General features: G+C 40.0%; 1 protein-coding gene across 5 annotated transcripts in view; it reads left to right on the top strand.

The window, feature by feature from the left end:
- Positions 1–18,190, top strand: part of CNTN1 (contactin 1) — a 441,096-nt gene that overhangs the window by 382,383 nt on the left and 40,523 nt on the right. For 4 of the 5 annotated variants that reach the window (XM_030548963.1, XM_030548961.1, XM_030548962.1 and 1 more), the window contains 3 exons: positions 698–884; positions 2,720–2,832; positions 3,991–4,147. In XM_030548963.1, the coding sequence (XP_030404823.1) occupies positions 698–884; positions 2,720–2,832; positions 3,991–4,147 (457 nt within the window). Of the gene's footprint in view, positions 1–697; positions 885–2,719; positions 2,833–3,990; positions 4,148–13,292; positions 13,386–18,190 lie in introns of all 5 variants that reach the window. The other variant, XM_030548964.1, reaches the window with a different exon arrangement.

Genomic DNA, 18,190 nt, shown 5'->3' with positions numbered 1-18,190 from the left:
TTTGTTTTTTATACCTGTTACTGTGCTGTCAAACTGCTTTGTCAATTGCTTATTATAACCTTTAAATCATAGAAACAAAAATACTGGCTGAATGTGATAAAAGTTATAGTGGATAATAAATTTTAGTAAAAGTGTTTTGAGCAGCATCTTTCATAAAGAAAGAAGGGTTTCTTCAGCTTGGTCTGGATAGGGCATACTGTATGTGGGGAATGAGAGCAGAATGAAAAATATGAATGAATTGCTTTTGTAGGGATTTTATTAGCTAGAATGCCATGAAGTAGGAAGTGGAGTGTACTGTACAACTTAGTCCAAGGTGTCTTTGCATTACAGAGTACATTGTGACCTAGAAAATGATATTAAAGTTGAGCGTAAAATTTTCGAGTATAAAAGAGCAACAGCAAGATAGATAGCCCTGTTCTAGTAAGGCCCAGTCCTGCACCCAGTTAAGTCTATCACAAAACCTCCATTGGCTTAATTGGGTACAAATCAGGTTCATTAGTGCAAAAGTTTCTACACCAAATCTGAAGTATTTTCTGTTTCTTGATATGATCCTATCACTTGGCTTAATATAAGGAGCAGCAATTAGCCAGAAACAGACTTTATTGTTTTAAAATTATTCTGTCCTCCAGTCTAAAGTTTCTGTAACATTTCAATATCATAATTACACCAAATTATCACTCAATTCAACTGTGTACAGATTCGTTACTGGACTGTTCATGATAAAGAAGCCGCTGCGCAGCGGGTGCTAGTGAGCAGTCAAGACTACTCAACCAAACTGGAAAATTTGAAACCTAGTACCCGGTACCATGTAGATGTTTCTGCCTACAATAGCGCAGGATATGGACCACCCAGTGTTGCTGCTGATATCATTACAAGAAAAGCACGTAAGTAAAAGAACTCTGGATTTATTTCTAAAGTTCTGCACTCCGTTACTATGTATTTGTACTTTGCATATACTAATACTATAACTACTGGGTTTGACACCAGACTGTGGCAAAGTGGGAATGTTCTTACTGTTTTTTCTGAATACTGTGTGCGTCTCTCAGTTTTCCCTATGTATTACTCAAGTGTCTAGTGGTGGGATATTGGTGCTCGATCATTGCAGAGTCCCCTAGAGGGCAGGTGTGACTGCTGACTGGGTTCAGAGAATGGCTGACACTATGTAGCCTGGCAACTGATGGCTGGGCCCCCCTCTGCAAGAATGAGCCAGAGGTATTGGTGCAGACCAGGTGACCTGCTTGCCTGGGAAAAAACCAAAAGATGGAGGAGGGGCAACAGGCATGTCTCAGGCTGGGCTGCTAGAAAGTCTCCTGGCTGGAGTCTCAGGGGGAGGGTCAGGGCCTTGGAGCTTTCATTTCTGTGCTAACAAGGTCTGTTCTATGCTGTGTTCCTGTCAACTAATAAACCCTTCTGGTTTACAATGCTGGCTGAGACTCACTGCTGACTGCAAAGTTGGGGTGCAGGGCCCTTTGGAGGAATGTAAGGCTGAACTCGTTGCGGGGAGCTCATGATGTGAACAGGGGTGCTGGACTCTCTGAGGTCAAACCTGGAAATCACCGAAACTGAGCAAGCTTCTTGCCCTGGTGACAGCGTGCCCTGAGGGGAGATACTCTGCATCAGAGTCCTGCCTGACTTCATTCAGAGTTGTTCCAGAGCAGCGAGACTGACTCTGTGACACGTACACACGGAGTTTTCCCAGGGGGCCAAATTGTGGCAGTAACACAAGCCCCTTGTATGGGGCAGCAAGTAGTTGTGGAGGTGTGGCTCTGAAGAAGCTGATCTCCACTCATTGCTGCCATTTCAACTTGGAAATCTGGCACAGGGGAGTAAGGGACATCTCTACAGTCAGGCAGGGCAGGTCATGATCTGGTCCAAGAGGAATGTAGGCTTGGGTCCATAGCTTATAGCCTCAAGCGAAGATTTTCACAGAACTTCAGTGTTTCGCTCCCTAGCTGGAGACACCTTAAAGGGGAGCTGATTTTCAGAATGTGCTGAGCACCCACCCTTTGAAAATCAGGTCTCTTTAAAGTGGCTCAGTTTGGGCACCCAGAATCACTATTCGCTTTTGAAATCCTGTGTGCGACAGAATTAAATAATTAAATAATAATGAAGCCGTGAGTGATATTTAATTAAGGACTGTGTTTCTTTATCTATAAATGTGCTTAGATGGCCTACAAATGTATGAGAGTAACATGTGCTTTGTCAATAAGGTAAGTAGTAGTATACTATTTGACTCAGACCTGCAGGGAGCATATGTTTGGATAAGAAGATTCCATTTTACATGGCTACTATTCTAACTATAATTACACTTTGTGCAGGAAGGCACTCTGATTACCACACAGATAAATGCTATAGAAATGCTTTTATATAATTTTTTAAAGATTTAAATTCAGTGAATAAGTATAATTAAGCTAAATTCTCGGAGGTTCTGGACATAGATGCCTGCAAGGAAACACAAGCCCAGTTCCACAGAAAGGGATAGAAATTGGCCCCGTCTGTTCTGGCAGCACACAAATGCCAAACCCACAGGGAGCCCATTGCACAAGCCATGCAAAACTGCATAGCTGGAGCCGTAGAACTGCATTCCAGGAGAGAGACTGGCCCACATTCACAGAAAGGCCAGCCATAATCTTCCTTTTTAGAAGGCTCATTCAAATGTAAATGAAGGTTTGTGAAGCATCATTGTTTCTGCACACAAAATTGTATGTTTATTTTTCAGCTCCAAGCCAACGTCCCAGAATTATCAGTACAGTCAGGTCTGGTTCAAGGTACATCATCACCTGGGACCATGTCACGCCAAAGTCAAATGAATCTGCTGTTCAAGGATACAAAGTATGATCTGTAAAAATAGTTTCTGTCTTTTATATCCTGCACACAGTATATCTTATTGTCAATATTGCTGCCTACTCTGGCTCTAATGTGCTTGCATCCATAGTTTAGACCATGGGTTCACAATCTAGAGGTCACAACTCCCCTGTCCCCCAATGGCTTTGGAGGAGGGTTATGGCCACCCTTCTTTTTTATGGTGAGATGGGAGGTAGCATAAAATTTTATTTTATAACGTGGGTCAAAGTATGGAAAAGGCTGAGAATCTCCTTTTTAGACATGCAACAGAACTGATTGCTCCCACAGTGACATGTCTCCCACAGCATACATTCAAAAAATTAGGCTCTTTTATATTTTTTCCCCTTTTCCCAGGATGAGTTACTTCCAGCCTATTGTTCCCATCCTCCCTCTGAGAATTACAATCTCCAGAATACCTGTACTTATAGATCAAAGACGCTAATAGAACCAGTCTATCTAAAGCTGTCCTTAAAGGGACAGCACATCATGGTACATGCAACTCCAGTGCAAGCGTATCTATAAATTATGGGAAGATGGTTAGGTATAGCTATCAATATGGTGAAACCATTAAAAACAGGGTCCTATTTGGTGGTGGTGTTTACTTGGCAGTAAAAGAGCTAGAGTGCTACACAAGTTCTTGTTTGATGGATTGAGTTATTTCCTGTGAATCATTGAAAATGAGCAGAGATCTTTTCCATGTGTCTTATAAGTCACATTTATAATAATTTACCAGCTCTGAAACATATTAATAAAAAAGAAAAATTGTGCTACCTTTTGAGGACATTAAATAATTCATGCTCTAGTATACGGTAAGATGTATGGTATGTTTTTGTTTTGTTTGGTGAGCTTGAAAGTATTATCCTCTATCATTCTTAACTTGAACCCATATGGAAAATTTACCTATCAAGGAGATGGTATTGTTTTGCCATTATTTAGAAATAAAAGAGGAAATATCTGCTCCCTCCAAGCTCCTTTACATTATAGCAAGCTGCAGAGCAGTATAGGTTATTTAGTTTTGATCTAAAATTAAGCATGTACACATAAAATTAGCACCCTAAACTTGTTAATCAAAACTGGAAGGATGTAACTGTGGTACCAGCTGCAACATGACATTTCAATAACTGTACTTGTTTATGGCTTTGCAAGGTGCTGTATAGACCAGATGGCCAGCATGAGGGCACATTGTATTCAACTGGCACACATTCTATAGAGTTGCCAGTCCCCAGAGATGGTGAATATATTGTTGAGGTTCGAGCACACAGTGAAGGAGGAGATGGAGAAGTAGCTCAAATAAAAATTTCAGGTAGGCATTTTTTTATCATATTGGGAATATATGGCTAGAAGAATTCATAGACCAGTAAATGCATGCCATTCCTGACAAGAAGAATCTGTGGTAAAACTCTCTCTTTATCTCTCTGTCTTTCTGTCTCTCCAATCTTTGTATATCTGGGGTACAAATTACAATAGTATGTAGTATGCAAAATGCATAAATGTCATGAAATTGGATGCTGATGCTGCCATCTTAAGGTCCAGACACTTACATTTGATTCTTGGTTTTTTGGTTTTTTTTTTTTAAACTTAAGGAGGAGAATGGTGACAACTGTAAGCTTTATGCCTACCTCTTGGCACACACCCTGTGTAGCCATTGGTACTATTTTGCAGAGGGAGTGCTAGGGAGTCTTCATAGAGTTTTACAGATGAAGGTGAGAAAGGACCATTAGATAATCTAGTCTGATTTTCTGTATATCACAGGTCATTCAATTTCACCCAATTACTCCTATAACTCAGCCCAACAACTTGTGTTTAACTAAAGTGTATCTCCCAGAAAAGCATTCAGTCTTCATCTGAAGACATTAAGAGATAGAGCACCCACCACTTCCTTTCGTAGTTTGTGCCATTGTTTAATCAGTGTATCTAATTTGAATTTGTCTTGCTTCAGTTTCAAGTCATTGGTTCTTGTTATGTCTTTCTCCCCTACATTAAAGAACCTTTTATTACCTAGTGTTCTCTTCCCATTGTTATTTGTGGACTGTAATCAAGTCAATTTTTTTGATAAATTGAACAGATTGAGCTCTCTAATTCTCTCCAGTAAGACATTTTATTCAGCCCTAGAATCATTTTTCTGTCTCTTTTCTGCACCCTCTCCAGTTTTTCAACATCCTTATTAAAAAAGTGGACACCATAACTGTATGCAGTAGTCCAGCATGAGTTTCAACAAAGTGGTATAGAGGTAAATTACCTCCCTACTCTTACTCACTACACCCCTGCTTATACATTCAAGGATCTCATTACTCCCATTTTCACACTGGGAGCAAATATTCAGCTGCTTGTCCAGTGTGACCTCTAAATCCTATTTAGAGTTATGCTCTGTCCCCTAAATGCTTTCCAGGATACATGCCCCCATTCTGTAGGTGTGGCCTGCACTCCTTGTTCCTAGATGTATGACTTTGTAATTGGCTATATTAAAACACATTTTCTTTGAATGGATCTATCTTCCCAGGCGATTCAGTTTGCTCTACTGTCCTAGTCATTATTTACCACTCCACCGATCTTTGTGTTATCTGTAAATGTTATCAGCCAGTGATTTTATATTTACTTCCAGATCATTGGTGAACATACTGAATAGTATCAGGATTAGTACAGTCCCTGCGGAGCCCCCTCAAGAAACATACCCATTCAATGATGATTTCCCATTGACAACTGTTTTTTGTCATATTGGTCAGCCAGCCAGTTTTTAATCCATGTACTGTATGGTAATTTCAAAATCAGCATGTTATCCAGTATTAAGTCAAAAAAATAGTATTATTACATTTGTATATTACAGAAATCTAAGTATGTTACATCACGTAATGTTCTAGCACCCTTCAGCAGCCACTTTTGACCTGTCTTGCAGATAGCTGTTTAGGTGAATACTACTCCATGCAGTATTAGCCGCTCAGTTTGTGACTTTCATCACCCTCAGATAGGGAGGAACTATGCAGAGAGAGAGAGTGACAGCATGACTGTGACTGGACAATGCGCATGTCAGTGGGGGAGGCTGAAAAAAAGACATGAGCCTGGGCACTCTCCATTGCCATCCTAGTATATGGACCACAAGGCCAGCATTTCTTGCAGATTTATGGCTCAGTCCCTGCCTCTTCCCAAAGAGAGCAGAATGCACTGCTGTTTCCATATCCACAACCTGGCAAACTTTTCGCAGGGAGGTTACTGGTGGCTGTGTGACAGGGTAGTAGCATGTTCCCTATCAGCTTTTCCCTTCCTGGTAGCCCTCTCAGAAACATAGTGCTGTGACTAATGCATGTCCAGTCTGTGTACCACAGTGGAACTTCTAACTCTTAGACAGTGAGATGAATATAATAAGCAATGCAATTGTAAACAAAAATGTTGCACTGTTGGAAGAATGACTTCTTAACAGGGTCCATCTGGCTATTGAGAATAGCTGCTTTGCTAAAGTGAAATGGGAGCAAAAACAGGTAAGTTATAGCACATTTATTTCTGCAGTTAACTTAGTTATTAAAAGCACAACAAAAAATTTTGATTTGCAAATGTTATTGTTTGGAAGCCAAATATATATATAAAAAATGTGGAAATACATATTCTTTCTATTCCACCCCTCTTCCTCCTCGTTTTCTCTCTCTTCTCTTTTTATATTCTCTTTTTTAAGCAGATTCCAGTTTGAAAGATAAACTGTTTTAGCAGGAACAGCCCACAACATTTTGGCACTGAGGCAGGGAGCTCAAATGTTGCCCTCATGCTCCCTCGCTTGGGCCAAAACTTTGAAAGGTCTCAATTCTGCCTTCTTCCTGTTCTAAGCCTCTCATGGTGCTGCTCTGCTACTTACCCCAATAAAGGAGAACTAACAACTTAAAATGCCTTGTTCAAAAATGTTGAGTAACACTTAACTTTCAAACGCCTGAAATGTAACTTTTCTTGTTTGCATAGTAAACAGGCATTTTTATCTGTTTGAATAATCAAAGTGGTGCTTTCCGTGCCTTCTCAGTTGCAAAGATTTGAACTGCTTCCTGCTGAAGGTCCACCGTCTGGGCCAGCTCATGCTCTACTGAGATGGTTGCAAGGCTGACCAGCCTTTCTTGTGTAATTGTGGAGCGTAGATGTGTTTTTATTAACTTCAGCTTGGAGAAGCTGTGTTCTCCACTGGCAACTGTTACAGGAAGTGTTAGAAGTATGCGCAGAGCAACAAAAGCATTTGGAAAGAGAGTGGTCATCTTATTTGTGCACATATATTCCAGAACAGCCGTTGGAGTTGATCCTGCTGAAATGTATCTTGAAAGGGCTTTCAGTTCATCACCTAAATCACTCGCATCAACATCGCGCATGTGATCATGTGTCAACACTGCCTCTAGTGCCCTGCATTGCTGGTGTAGGTCTTCTTCAGAGATAGTGAGGAGTTTGGGAATATCATACAACATCCCAGTTATACTGCTGTGTTACTTGAGCTGCATGAAAGGTTCTTCAACTGACTGTATTGCCCAATCTAGCACCTGGTTAAAGAATTCAACTTTGAATTGTTGTTTGGGGTCTCTTATGGGTTTATCCCATGCCTCGTAATCAAAATGTCGTCTTCTTATATTCTTGAATGGGTGGGAAAATAGCTTCAGTGTGAAGTTCCGCTGACTTCTGTGCACTTTTCAGAACATTTTGAAATCTCTCATCTGACCAGTAAGACTGTAGCTATGACTTTGCTTTGTCCAGTCATTCCATTGCTGCAGATATATCAAGGTCAACACCTCAGAGTCTCTTGCTTTCAACATTTATTTCAAACAGTATATCAGGCCACAACACTAAGCCACACAGAAATTTGAAGTTATGTATGTTTCTTGTGATTCCATTTCCCTCTGCCACTGTTCTCCCATGAACAGTTCCTGTCATAGCATTATCCTCCATAATGGCAACTAGGGCATCATCTGTCTTCTCAATTTGGTGTTTGATAACTTTATCATTTCCACTCAACTTTCCCATTGTGTGGCACTCAGTGGTTTCAGTGTCAGAGAGGATGTTCCCAGATGCTGCTTCAAAATTTGCCATTAATGAGTTAATGCAGAGAAAAATACATAGATGCTTTGAATTACATTAAAAAATTCAGCAGCCTAACTAGAAGCTGATGCTGCTTCACTGACCACCAAGTTCAATGAATGAGAACTGCATGGGACAAAAATAAGCTCGAGGGTTTAACTCTCAGATCCGTGTCTGCACTCCCCTATTCTTTCCTCTCATGTTGGCGCCATTATTGTAGCCTACCTCTCATGTCAGCTATTGCAATTCCCATACCTTCCAGCTTTTTAAGAAGCACATTTGTCATACCAGCTCCTATAGTATCATCAATGTCAATAAATTCTAGAAAATTCTCTCTGGCAGTCTCCATTGCAGGGACATTTTCACTAGGCTTTGTTGTTGTTACAAAACGCACCATTTGAAGTCATTTGTTCCATATGGCTGGTGTCCAGAATAACAGAGTAATATCTTGCTGACGTCAGATCTGCCATAATCTTCTCTTTGACTTTGGTTGCCACTAACTATATGATCTCATTTAGAATTGTTTTTCCAAGGTAGTGGTGTGTGTACATTTTTTGGGTGGTGACTCGTCTTAGATGCTCCTGGAGTACAGCATCAAACTCAGCCATCAGCGCCACAGTTTAAGGAGGTTTCCATTGTTTGGCACATACAGTTGATCTGAAGTGCCACGCAGTGCTAGGTTTTGGGTAGCAAGCATTCTCACAATGGCAATGAAACTTTTCAGAACATTTTTGCCAGTAAAGAGACTCTGATGCAATCTTCTCTTGATGCTGATCATCTATGGTGGCCTTTAACCTTAGTCTCATCTCAAGCTCTTTCCAGCTATGGAATGCTCTGTGGTGATTTGCTGCCTTCTCATGGCATGCCAGATTTCTAGCCAGATTTTTCCAGTCCTTTGTTCCTATAGAACCCAGTGTGGCTGGAACATTAGACTGGAAGAGTCTGCAACAAAAACACTATGCAGCATTCTGGGTTTTTGAGTGCATAAGCCATGGCCTCTCCACTTTGTCACCATTGGGGATTTCACACCAGTAATGTGTTGGATGGAAACTTCTATTTTCATTGTCTTCGGGGAACATGAAGTTTTTCACTTGCTGTGGCCAAATGCAGTACAAGGAAGTCCCTCAGGCTACTGCTCAAGTGGGTCCACAGTCCTGGATCATCTAGACTTAAGGAACTAAACTCAGCAGCAGCTGTTTCTTGCACCTCCACCACACTCTTCTTTGATGTACACTTTTCTTCAGGAATGTGCATGGTTACATCCATTTGAGATGGAGATATGGATGCTGCAGTAGCTGCCAGCTTACCTGCACTCTGACTGACTGGAAGATCAGGCATCTCCTCACCACTCACATCCTCACTGGGGCCGGAAAGCTCACCGTGAACATTTGTGTCTACATATCTCAGGAGAGCTCCTTCATGCTTAGATAGAAAAGCTTCCTTTGCTTGCTTGCTTTTTCTGAATGCTGCCCCAGAGGGGCATTTTCTTCCGTCACTCATGACTGCTGTTCTGTGCCAGCTATAGTGGCTCTCAACACTCAGTTGAAGGGGACAAATAAACAGGTTGGTAACAGGGCCTGAGTGAGGGAAGATATCAGCATTTTAAGGGCCTAACTGGCTCCTACTACTTCAGTTGACTGCCTGTTCTCCTCAAGTGGGTTCAGGGAAGCAGCAGGAAACAGGAAGCTCCCTGAGAAGCTGGTGTTAATCAGTCCAGGCTCCTGGAGGTGCTAGAGAGGTTCATAAGAGGCTCCTCCTCCTCTCACTCTCCCTGCAGCTCCTGCTGCTTTCTGCTATTTCCTCTCACCTTTTCTCCTGCCTGCCTGTTGTGTCTCTTTTCCCCTCCTTCCTCCAGCACAGCACTCCACCATCTAGAACAGAGAGAATACATATGCACCAGCAGCAGACACAATTTTCTACACTCTGGGTCCTAGTGGCGCCCCACACACACAATCTGGCACCTGAGGCGGCCGCCTCAGTTCACCTCACGGTAAGGCCAGCCGTGTGTTTTAGCTTTAGTATAAAGGAAGTTTATCAATATAAATATAAAAACACACATTCCTTTACACTGAGTAATCTGACATTTAAGAACTTGTCATAAAATAATCAGCTGCATATTTATTGAACTGCATTTCAGAACATTTACCATAATCAGAGTAAAATATAGGCCTACTGTCTTTTGTAAACCAATGTCTGGTGTTTAGTGATTTTTCTTTACCACATTACAGTGAATTCATGAACTACACAGTTTTAAACTCTATATTGAGCTACCACAACCAACTGAGGACTGGAACTGCATGTTTAACCATAGGAGTCAGTTACTTCAGCTAATAGCAGGCTTATCTAATTTTTTTAAAATACATTAAAGGTTGGCTTTTTTCTTTGTAGTCTCTAACATGCTTTGCTGATTGAAATATGTTGTCATAATGCAGATATTAATGTAATCCCAGCGTTAGTCTGAAATGCTGCAATGAATACAAATCAAAACCATATTGCGCCTGGTTATCCTCTCACTTATGCTACTGTAATTGAATTGGTTTCAGTGAAAGTTACACCCTAGTTTTTTGCCAAAGTAAGTTACAGAAGAATCAAGCCCATGGACTTTTAAATGACTTTATACTTCACGGTATCTTCACTTTCTTACAGTACTTTCCTAAATCTCATTCCAAATGCCCAAGTGAAAAAATAATAATTTGCATACTGTATGCGTACAGCTTCTGCTTTCCCCCACTTAAATATGTATTGAGTTTTCATTGCCAGAGGCATACTTTGAAATTCTGCAGAATGTTTACTCGCAAGCATTCATCTTTTTCAAAGCAAAATGCATGAGGATTTTTTTGTGCAGCCTCAGTAACTCATTCAACATTTTAATTTTATTTTATCTTTTAATCTGCAATTTCTTTTTCTGCTACTTAATAGGAATAGTAATATTTATTGAAAGGCCCCATCAGCTGACCTGGGGCAGACGTGGCTGTGCCGCGGGTCTTTTATTGCAGTGTAGATATACCCTCAGTCACAAAAACAGTTTGTTTCTTTTCTGCCATGTGAACTTTTAGTCCTCTGTTTCTAAACAGGACAGGGAGTAGCAAAGTATACTGCAGTAGGAAGCATTCACCCAGCTTCTCTCCTCCAGGGACCGTCTGCACTTCCCTGCTCCCTGTTCCTCCCAAGGATATATCCTCCCCGTGACTGTGCCAATTACTTCAGTATCCCAACAGTTACCACCAAGTCTCAGTAATCCCCTCTAGAAATAGGTTAATTGGCTCCAAGTGAGCCTGCAGCCTTCTCTGTGCTGCAGCAACTTCACTAACCAGAGTGCTACAGCTAGAACTCTGTCACAGTCTGCCACATCTACGGTTGTGGTATTAAAAAGATTAGGTGGAGAAAACAGGTAGATCCTGTATGGAAACTGTTATATCACCATTATATAAAATCTGATGAAGACTTGGACTCTGTGACTGTCCATTATAACCAATCTTGGAACTCATTAATCATTAGTTAAAGAAATATAGCAAAAAATGTTCTATATAACCAATAACATTATTTCAAAAGTGAAGTCATACTAAAGAACTATTCTTCTCGCTATTGCATTTCGTCCTTGGTCTCATGTTTCACAGCAGACTAGGAGAATGTACAGAATAACCTCATCTTCACTGTGTTAATGCTTCTGAAACAGATTGGCAGGTTTGCTAAACATTCCCTTGTCATTTGGTTTTATTTCTGGTGCATTGCAGATACTCTATGTACCACTGCAGTGTAAATTTTTGATAGATCCAGGTCTAGTCCCATTTAATATGAGAATTAAAGTTTGATTGTGTCACATTTCCACACATTACACCACATTCAGTTATGGAACAAGCATGTTCTCAAATAGACACACTGCTTTTGAATTTCAATGTCTTATATTTTCTCTTGTATTCAGTAACAGGAAGGACTAGGAAAACATTTGGTAATGATACATTCTACTATGGTCTAGTCAGCATTATACTACGTTATTCATGACCATGTTTATTTTGTTGTTCATTTCTAGATTAAAGAACCTTGATATGTAGAAAAAGTTAATAACTGAGCTCAATAAAAATTAATTAACAAATACTCATAACACCCTGTGAAGTAGTAGTATTGACTCCATTTTACAGAGAGAGAAACTGAGGCAGAGCAATTAAGAAACTTTTTAAGGCCACAACAGCAATTAGAGTAAGGATTAAAATTCAGAAAGTTATCCTTGTTCTCCCAGTCATGTGTTCAGACTTCTAAACCAAACAGCTGGTCTGTCTCCTTCTGAATTCATCTATGGTATCCTATTGTACAGTACAATTAAAATTACATTCAGATTTGAAGTATGGTGTAATTTGACTGATCAATTATCTGCAGTGAAAGTTCAGCTGGGAGTCGCATGCCATTGCATAAGTGAACAGCTATATCATAAATATTGTCTTTATGTTGGGTGAAAGATTTAGGCCAGATCTACAGAAAGAACCTTTTTAAAATTCAGTTTTAAAGTTTTCCTCCTCTTGTATCTTTTTTCCATAATTTTTCTTTTTTTGCAGATAGTCACATTGAAATGGTTATTGTTATTTCTCCTGTAAGCAACTGGTTGTTGCTGATAATTGTGATTTTAGGGCTAGAGTGAGCAACTATGAATTTTTGCATAAGTAGACCCCTAAATTGTCCAAAACCAAGTGGTTAATAGTGCTGTAGCTATTGAAGGGTAACTCTGAAAAACTGTTGTCTCTCTGTACATCACCTATCTTATCTGTAACTTCTTGTTTGTGACTGTGGCCTCTGATTTTGAAATGGTAACATGAGTACAAACAGGTAGAGATAGCAACCTACAGAAAGTTGATAACTCCTTTACTAAACCACATTAACAATTATTGGAAATACAGTGGTGTCTCTCAAGTATGTTGGTCTGTTGCCACTTCCTCATAGTCTAACTCCTTCAAACAACTTTTCTACATTCACACTTCCTATGAACCTGCCAGACAGGCTACAGGTCCCATGAGTCTGTGTGGCATTGTAGTTCTTTTTAGTCTCTGCCTTAATCTTTGCTTACTTTCTATCTGAGTACTACTTGAGTGGAAGGACCTAGGAGAGTTAGAAAGAGAATGTAGAAGAATAGTCTGTTCAAAGCTAAATGCTGTGCAGAAATAACTGAAGAAGAGTTTGCGGGATACAGTAGGAGTCTTGGTTTTGAGCTGAACAGAACATGCCATGGCATGCATTTAAAAAAAAAAAAAAAAGAAAGCAAGAAAATAATGCTCAGCCAGAGCCAGAAAAACATTGGGAATGGAAAAAAGAAGTCAATTTTGACAGTTCCAGGAGTGACTGAATTAAATTCTAGTGAAATCCCACTTACAGGATTAGCTTCAAGGTTATTACCAAACCCTTCTTTTTTTCCATCTCATCATCAGGAAAAGTAGATTTGCACGATAACCAGGAGGACAAACAAGAACAGTGACAGGAAGAAATGGATTTTAAAGAAATCCTCAATGCTGTTCAAGAAAGTAAGTTTTCTCTTGGATCTAAACTTGATTTTGAAGCAAAGGAATTGATCATGATGAGAACTCATCATAGCGTACTGTTAGAGTAGAAGATAATTGTAGAGTGGAACAGAGAATAGATATAAGGAGAGGCAAATATAAAAATGCTAAAAATCAGAAATGATGAAATAATGTCTGTGTTTTAGAAAAGTACAGAAAACTCTGGTATCAAGAGTTTTCTTTTACGAATCCAACTATTTTTGGTAGTAAAATTTTCACAGATAGATTATTTAGGACAAAATTCTAGTATTAAGTCTGAAAGATGCAGTTGAACTCCAGTATTATGCTGTGCTTGAATGCAGATTTTTTTTTTTATTGATGACAATTTGTATAAGGAAGTTACAAATAGCACCAGAATCAGCCAAAGTGAGCTGGTAGTAGGTAAGCCTTACGGGAACCAAAAATTTAACCACAATCAGGTGACACAATGTTAAACGTTAGTTGTTCCCATCTATACTGTCTACCAAGTCATGTTTAAATCGTGTTATTTAACATGATTCCTTGAGGCCATTTTCTAATATGAATTAATTGTCTAGCAAAGACAAGCCCAATGATTTCAATATGTTTGCATGGGTGTAACAGGTAGTAGAATTTATCACCTAAGATATTGGTTTAGAACCTGCCTTCCTCCTTCGTTGATTTGGTTGTTTTTTTTTCTCCTAACTGACCTTGGTGTGGCACACTGAGTGCCTTAAACTCTGGACCAGTAATGGACTCTTGTGGCCATGTCTGCAATAGAAAAAAACATTACATTTGTAACACATTAGATTCCGTGTCAGCTAGCAGGTGTTAAAATCTCGGTATAGACAAGGCAAGTTGTAGTTTTAATATATATTAGCCAGTTGAGGTAAACTCTAGTTGAGAGCTATGTATTAAAACTACAATCTGCCTTGCCTACAGTAGGATTACAGTTAGCTAACACTTATTTAAAAAAAAATCTTTTTTGTCACTGAAGTTAAAGCCTATGTCAGACAGTCAGATAGCTGACTGAAGCATCTCATGATTGTAGAATTCAAGGAGAAAACATTCTGTGCCCTTGCTATGATTGAAGACTTGTCTATGCTCAGAATTGCATCAGTTTAGCTTAAGGTGTGATTTTTAAGCCAATTTAGCTAAATCTGGGCAAAAACTTGGTGGACTCTCTTATTTTGGTTTGTCTTCAGTCAGTCAGGAGCAGGTTTTAAGATACTTAATTTTAGGAATAGTTTATTTCTGGTAAGTGTGTTTACACGTGTTCTGTTTTGTCCGAAACAATTACCAATTAGGGACCTGGACCCATGCATGCCTTGGGATTTCCACTGAACTGGGATTCTGCATGAGTGCCGAATTCTATACGGTCAGTTCTGGATGCAGGATCAGGAGCTAAGATGAAGAAAAGCCTCTAAGTTGTGTGCAATTTTGAACTTAATAGTTAAGAATGAATGTTTAGTCTCCAGCTGTACATGGAAATGAAAACTAGGATGGAGCATGTCTAATAAATACACTGGAAATCAGGACTTGGGGGGTTTATTCGCTCTTTGCTTCAGACTTGGTATGTGACTGTGGGCATGTCACTTAGGCCAAAATTTTCAAAACTTACCTGCCATGAGACTACACTCCTACTGAAGGCAGTTGCAGTCGTAAATGTCAGCTTCTCTGGCCTAAGATATCTAAAGTTGGATGTTTTCTGAAATGTGACTATTAATATCTTGATGCATCTGTTCCCTCATCTTTAAAATAAAGATAATAATAGCTACTGTATGTACAGGGGTGTTGTGAGACATAATTGGTTAGTACACCTCTACCTCGATATAACGCTGTCCTTGGGAGCCAAAAAATCTTACTGCATTATAGGTGAAACTGCGTTATGTTGAACTTGCTTTGATCCGCCGGAGTACGCAGCCCCACCCCCTCAGAGCGCTGCTTTACCGCGTTATATCCGAATTCATGTTATATTGGGTCGCGTTATATCGGGATAGAGGTGCACTTGTAAAACACTTTGAGATGATGAGATGAAAGGTGCTGTAATGTACCAAATGATGTCAATTTGAAGAAGTAATTTTGGAAAATGAAAATTAACAGAACATTGTTCTTGACTTGCAATCCTAGGGCTAGGTTCAGAAAAGGATGTAGATGCCTAACTGCCACTTTAGGTGCCTGAATCCCAGAATCAGACCCCACTAAGATTCCCAGTACTATTTCTTAACTGCCTCTGAACACTGTAGACACCTGCACTTGCTCAGCACCTGAATTTTTGCAGTAAAAATTCCCTAGGTGCCTATATTTCTGCTTCTGAGCAGGTGCACTGCAGCCCCATGCCAAGCATCAGGACGCGTAAGTCCAAGGGTGATGCATGAATTGGAAAAAGATAGGTTTTCCTGTGCCTAATGCACCTGTGTGGCCTAATCTGGTAAGCATGCTCATAGCTCGCCTACCAGATAAGACCCCTATAGGAAAGTTTTACACAAAATGGCTGGGAGAGTGACCTTTCTCATATCTTTTAGCCCCATGGTTAGGGTACTGACCTGTGAGGTAGAAGATCCCAGCCTCAATTTGCCTCTCCACCTGATGGGGAGAAGAAATTTGAACAGGGATCTGCCACTTTTCAAGTAAGTGCACTGGGCTATGGGATAGTCTGATTTGTGGGGAGGGCACTCCCTCAGTCTCTTCTTTTCAAGCTGTTCCACTGTGACTAAATAATGAAATTGTCACTGGAAAAGAGAGAGAGAGAAAACAAGCATGAGAGTGACTCTGGAGCCTGATGGTTAGAGCACTTACCAAGGAAGTGAGAGAGCCAGTCCCCGTGCTCCAATGACTTTTTAAATCATGTATCCACAGTGGAATAGCTTCAAAAGGAGAGACTGAGGGACCCCGCACATCAGAATATCCCATAGCCCTGTGTTATGGCACTCACCTGAGAGGTGGCAAATGCCTGTTCAAATACATTCCACCCCTCAGGAAGAGGGAGATGAACCAGGAGTCTCCCATATCCCAGGTGAGTACCCTAAGTCCTCCTTCCCCAGCGTCACTCAGCTTCTCCCTAATTGTAAGAGAGGGTTTGCAGCTGAGAATCCCAGATAGGAGGAGTTGCATCCCTGTAGCCCAGAGTTAGGTGCCATCTCCAAGAGACACACCCTTTGCCTTGGCATCTCCTATTGACTGGTATAAGTGCTGCCTACCATGCTGGCTTCTGTGAATCCCATTCTAAGGTGCTCTCCCCATTCTTTGTATAGAGAACCTAGACACCTAATTCAGGCTTTGTGAATCCCAGTGATTTTCAAAGCAGTTAAAAGTTAGACCCGATGATGTTCAATGTCACCATGCCTAAGAGTCTTCTTGTGAATTGAGCCACTGGTATTGAAGATACTTCAGTTTACAGTTATTGAGAAACACTTGAGCTACGAGAGAGAGGGACAGGAAATAAGGATTTTGAAGGATATGACTCTGTGGAAATTACGGGTTTTAAAATGTTATTTTTTATCTGTTTTCAATGTTTATTTGCATTTGCATAGATGGCTATGGGAGGAAAGGAGACTTTACATTTAGACTGAATTTGTGAAGGCAGTCACCCTAGAATATTTGAGAAAAATATGAGTGCTTTAATATATACGTCAAGGAACGCAAAAGAGCTCAGTGAAGTGGTTACAAGACTTCGGGGTTTTTACTTGGTTTAAGGAACGCTTTGTCAGTGCTCCATTACAAACTGTACATTTCTACAGTAGGCAAGTTTATGGGGAAATGATTGATACATTAAAAAATAAGCTGCACTGAGAATGCTGAAAGGTGCCTTGTAAAGAGATGCAAGCATAGAGTCCAGTAGCTACGCAAACATATTATACAAGGGCTGTGGTTAGCCCATTCTACTGATAGAGGGAGGTGGTTTTCGCTTATAGGAAACAGAGATAAAAACAAATATTAACACTAAGGGGGTATCTGAGAGTGATTTTGAGGTTTCTATTTTTAGATGTGGAATATTGACTTCAAGAGTGAAATTAAATTAACCACTGTGCAGAGGTCCAGCACAGGGCCACAGCACACTTAAGTCTCACTTATGCCTATTTTAATGTTAGGGGAGAGAGATTTAGTTGAGGATGGACTAGACTCTCTCCAGAAGATATCACTTTTCTTTTTCCTTTTTTTATAAACAAAAATTGATATGCTCTTTATGAATTCACACTTTTTGCAGTAAAATTGGTAATATTTGTTATCAGGTCATTGTCTTTATGGAAACTGAATGGAATGATCTCCGTTATCCTCTATTGCTGATGGAATTATCTCTGGATTTACAGTGGAGATTTATGATTTTCTTCTTGAAAATGTACAGTTTAAAATAATTTAACCAAGGACATGGATTTCTCATTGTTAAAATATACATCTCTATATCATTCCTCAAGTGAGAGAAAATACAGTATCACTTACAAGGGGAAATAAACAATATGAATGCAAATTATGGAGTAATTTTCTGATCATGTGGGGGCTTAAAAGACCAGAGGCATTCAACAGTGAATATAGGTTTGCAGAGAAGAGGCTGCTATTGATAGGACAGGATTCTACTTTCTTCCCTTAATTCCCTAGTGATGAAATTGCTGTAGCACCAGTAGATTGAATGGCAAGTAGAGACAAGTGAGTTGGATCTCAGACATAGCCGGAAACCTCTTCATCACTTTCATTAAGACATACCTGCTCTTGATAGAAATAAAAATACAAGAAATAACAGCTGCTCAGTAGTTTCATGATGGCCTACTGAAGGTTTAGGTTAAAAAAACAAACAAACAAAAAACCTGTAGCTG

This window comes from Gopherus evgoodei, chromosome 1, assembly GCF_007399415.2.
Source record: "Gopherus evgoodei ecotype Sinaloan lineage chromosome 1, rGopEvg1_v1.p, whole genome shotgun sequence".
NCBI lineage: Eukaryota > Metazoa > Chordata > Testudines > Testudinidae > Gopherus > Gopherus evgoodei.
The sequence above is the reverse complement of the archived record's forward strand: the minus strand, read 5'-3'. Positions and strand labels throughout refer to the sequence as shown.